Consider the following 4,988-nt stretch of genomic DNA (forward strand, 5'->3'; position numbering starts at 1 on the left):
CTCAAACACCTAAGCAACCACCTAAGATACCAAAACAACAGCTTAGTCACACTTTAGCAAACAACAGGAATAGCATAGCAACTGCCTAGCAACATCCTAGCAACAACCCGAAACACTACACCCCTGCCTAGTAAACACCCAACAACCACCTTGGAAACTTAGGCAAGCACTTAGCAATTCCCTAGCAATCACCTGGAATACCAGAGCAACGACCAAGCAATACCATAGCAATAACCCAGCAACCACTTAACCACTTGAAATACCACCGCAACCATCTAACACCCTAACAATACCAGGGAGTTGCTTAAGCTGTGCAATCACTTTGGGTTTTCTTCAGGAAATAGGGTTTTGTTTTACAGATCAATGACACATGACACTCCTCATGTTTGTACAAGTTTTAGGCCTTTTGCATTTTACTACAGTATATCGCTGTTGGAAACCTTGTATCTCCATTTACATTTTTCAGTTTTTGGCATAATTTGAAAATGCCTTTTACATTGTATGGAAATTTCATGATGAATAGACTAAAAGAAATGTTCCAAAATTATGTAGACAAAAAGTCTGGTTCCATTGACTTATATAAAAAGTGCATTTTTTCCATCTCTTGTAAAATTACCATTTTGGAGATACAAGGTTTTCTTTCGACAAGAGTGAAATACATGTTGTGTAACACCTTGTTTTCTGTCTGCTTTTTCTTTTTGGAAGTTAGTCTTCATATCCTGTTCCCTGTTTATCTTCTGCTCTTATTATTTGTGCTTGTTTCTTGCAACACATTACAACTGTAGATGGATACTGAGACAAAGACAGCTCAAAGGAGAGAAATATTACAGAATAGAGAGGACGTATTCAGTATTGATGGGTGTTATTATTGGACTGATATCAAAGAAATGCTGTATCAAATACTGGACACTCACTTTGTATTATTGGTATCAGCCAATAATCAGTTTCAGTATCGGTACTGGAAAGGAAGTAGTGTTGTTTCCAATGTATGACTGGAAAGAGAATTTCCAGTGTATGACTGCATTCTGCTCTGCTTCAACCATAAGATAACAGTTCTTTATGAAGCCTTCTCTTTTTATGTGCATCTTATTTTAGACTTTGTTATAATAATTTATCCAACAAATAATCCACTATTCCTCTTCTTAGCCCTTGTACCCTTGTGTTCATAAGCTTTCTGGGTCTCATTTGAATGATCATATCGATATAATGTAACGGCTGCACATGGACAGGAATAAAAGGTAAACAAAAACACATGAGGAGACTGAGAGGGGCCAATTGTGACAGATCCCCCCACCAAGCACGCCAAAACAAAAAACACTAAACAGACCCCAAGGACCCAAAAATTGACAGAATTAAACAAGGACAGAACACAGAACATGAGGAACAGAAGACGGAACAGGCACAGGAAATAGGGCAGACACAGGAATAGAGATAGGAAAGCACAGCAATAGAAACGGGAGCCGAGACCAAAGGCACAGAAGCAGAAACCGAAGCAAAAATGGGAACAGGAGCAGTAACACGAACCGGAACGGGAGCAGGAATGGGCACAGAAGCAGAAACCGAAGCAAAAATGGGAACAGGAGCAGGAACGGGCACAGAAGCAGGAACGGGCACAGAAGCAGGAACGGGCACAGAAGCAGGAACGGGCACAGAAGCAGGAACGGGCACAGAAGCAGGGTGCTACAGGGTGCAGCCACAGGATCAGGAATGCTGCGGGGTGCGGCCACAGAATCAGGAACTTGGGCTGGGGACAGCTACTCCAACCTGGAGGAACACACAGACACAGGACCCTCTGTGGCTGCTCCCAAGGGTCACTTGAGCTACTATAGTAAGGGTTATCTGTATGCTCCTTCGGGCTCACCTCAACTTGCACTGCAGGTCGCTCCTCCCTGCAGCGTTGCTCAAGCCGGGTGGACCCAAGGTGCTTACCTGAGCTCTCATAGTCCAAACCAAAGACGGGTTTGGTCCTTCACCTTCCTACAGGATCGACGAGATGCTCGTGTACCCTCAGCGCCAGGGGATTTGCGGTCTCCAGTTTGGTGCCGTTGGGACATGTCTAACTTGGGCTGCTTAGAAACAACCAGAGTTTCGTCCAAATTGAACAACCACATACCGGAGTCTCGCTTCCTTGCTGCGTCCTTTGGTGGCTGCTCTTTCTGTAACGGCTAGGAGCATTGAGGCAGACGCATGTGTGGAGACAAGTGAGATTTATTAAGTGCAAGTCCAAAATCAGGGTCAGAACAGTCCATGGTCAGAGAGCCAACACATTGATCAGAAGGGACAGCAGAAGGGATAAAGAACACAGAAATCCAAATACTTATCAAAACACTTCGAACAGAACAAGCAAAACATCCAACACAAGCATATCCAACAAATCAAAGACCAGCAACCAGACAGGAGAAAATACAGGGTTTAAATACATGAGGGTAAACGAGGGACAGATGGAAACACAGGTGGAGACAATCGGGGTGGAATCACGAAACAAGAGAGCAGGACTGACAACCAAACAAGGAAGCACATAGACAGGACTAAAAGGTAAACAAAGCACATGAGTAGACTGGGAGGGGCCAATCATGACACATAATTTGCTTTCTCTCTAAGCCATGATGTCATATGCCATACACTGCCTCATTGTGACTATTTCCTTGGCCAGTTCTGATGTAAAAGCAATGTGGGTACTCATGTCAGAGCAAGAAGAAAGGCCTACAAATTGTTCTTTCAGAAACACAAGAGTCGGGATTCATAAAACCGCTGGTAAGTTTGCTAACCATTAATGTCCACTACCTGAGGAATTCTACTGCTGTGGGCACATTTCATGTCTGTGAATTTTATCTTTGATGCACTTCCATCAATATACAGTACTGTGGAAAAGTTAGAGACCACAATTCCTTATTTAATTTTCTTTCAAGAAGTACATGTTTATTTTGGGGGGATATTTCTGAGGAGATTAGATAAGAAACAGTCCACTTGCATGAGGAAGGGAAAATTCAAAAAGGAAAAATTTTCCAACTTTCCAAAAAAGGAGCTTAAAAAATCATTAAGATATAGAAAATTAGATGTAGATGTTTAGAGAAAACGGGACTCGCAGCAACTGTGCAAGACCTAGTAGTCTACCAAAGCTGTCACTATCAGATAAACAGCACTTAAAGCTTACACCTTTGAGAGAGAAGAGAAAATCAAGCTCAACTGTGGCTTCAGATCTATAAAAATCCACAGGTGTTCATGTCCATCCTTCCACTGTGAGAAAACAACTCAACACTGCATGTCTGAAAGGATGTGTAGCTGTCAAAAAGCTTTTACTAAGGAAAGGAAAGAAGAAGAAAAAATAACTGGACATCTGAGATGTGGAGTAAGATTTGAAGGACAGATGAGTCTAAATATAAAAAAATATATTAAAAAAAATTTCATATTATATAATAATGGTTGTTTTGACTAGAAATGAAATTGAAATATCTTGCATTGCACACTGAGAGACAAAGAAAGAACAGGACATGACCTCAAGTCCACTATCTTACCTTTACTGCGCAACATAGTGGATTTTAGGCCTACACTCCACACTGAAGCATAGAGCTAGATAGCATTGCTATCAACATTTCCATGAACATTAAAGAGTGGTTTAATTCAACAAATTTCATGAAATCAGTGGTACTGGAGTACCATTGTCCATTACTTAATTAATCTACTCCTCACCCAGACTTTTTTAACAGCTATTTGGAAAGAAAAGAGAGGGCACACCTTCAAGTCCTTGAATGCAGGAATTCCAAATTGGCCTTTTTATAAACTTTTTTTAAAACAGGTAACAGGGATAATGATTTTTCTGAAAACACAAACTATTTCACAATTTTATGTAATATATTCTTATACTTGTTATCAGCACCCTGCAATGGACTGGCGACCTGTCCAGGGTGTATCCTGCCTTCTGCCTGATGACGCTGGGATAGGCTCCAGCACCCCCTGAGGGAGAAAATGTGTGTGTGTGTGGATTATCAGCAGACTCACTCTAATGTTTTGTAGGCAATGGACTTCACAAAATCACACAAAGGTTTTAAGTGATAACCTCTCATTAAAAAAAAAAGCTGAGCCCTTTAAAATCTTTAGTGGGCCCCTCATATACACACTGGCACAATGGTAAACATATGACTCATAGAAAGATCCAGTTTCCTAACAACATACCTCACCTGTTAGACTCCATCCTCACTACACAGACAGCTGGGGGTTTGTTTGTCATTCTCTTATTCATAATGCAGCTCATCCATGGTACCAGTTTTCAAATGGATTGTTCACAACCTGCAACGTCATATATGTATTATTTATGACTCTAAAATCTTAAATAAGCAGTCTAACGTGAACATGTAGGGTAATAGTAGATGCCAGTGGGTGGAGTGACCTTGAAAGTATCAGCTTATTTGAGACAGTGAGTGAATAGTGAGTGAATAAACAAATTATATCTTGTTTCTTGAATGAAAATATTTATTTATTTATTTATTCGGGGGGGGGCACTCTTTTTGGCACTGGGGTCCATAAACTCCCAGTTATGCCAATAAGTCATATAACGTGCAAATGCATAATCATGTATTAAGATACTTGTTATAGTGATAAAAATGGCTCAAAGACTTATTGATAGAAAATTTCACCTAAATTACAACAGTCCTGTCAAGACAATGATGTTTCAAAAGAAACTCAACGAAGGGAATCTCCAAAGAACATGGTAAACTTTGATCTGTATTTGCTCCTCCCAAATGACATGTATTTGAGAGACCCAGAGGATCATGTTGCAAGTCCAACAAAGCAGCTGTCAATCAGGCCACCAGACATCTGTCACCCCTGATCATTAGTTATGAATTATCCTGATGATGTTACTCTGGTGTGCCTGCCCCATCAGTCATAATTAACCATTTCTGCATACTTAAAGCCTCATTAGGGTTAATTTTAGCCCTGGGACTGAGGAGCTGTCTGTATTGTCTTAGGGTCAGATTAAATGTTAATCC

General features: G+C 40.7%; 1 protein-coding gene across 1 annotated transcript; it reads left to right on the forward strand.

Annotated features, from left to right (window-relative positions):
• Nucleotides 1-1,498: 1,498 nt before the first annotated feature.
• Nucleotides 1,499-1,819, forward strand: LOC108433708 (period clock protein-like). The gene has a single exon (XM_017708445.1). It carries the CDS (start codon nt 1,499-1,501, stop codon nt 1,817-1,819), a length of 321 nt encoding a protein of 106 aa, XP_017563934.1.
• The last annotated feature ends 3,169 nt before the right edge of the window (nt 1,820-4,988 follow it).

Source organism: Pygocentrus nattereri, chromosome 1, assembly GCF_015220715.1.
Source record: "Pygocentrus nattereri isolate fPygNat1 chromosome 1, fPygNat1.pri, whole genome shotgun sequence".
Classification (NCBI taxonomy): domain Eukaryota; kingdom Metazoa; phylum Chordata; class Actinopteri; order Characiformes; family Serrasalmidae; genus Pygocentrus; species Pygocentrus nattereri.

What these genes read in the sequence shown, in the direction of transcription:
- LOC108433708 (XM_017708445.1), top strand. Translation starts at nt 1,499, where the DNA reads ATGGGAACAGGAGCAGTAACACGAACCGGAACGGGAGCAGGAATGGGC.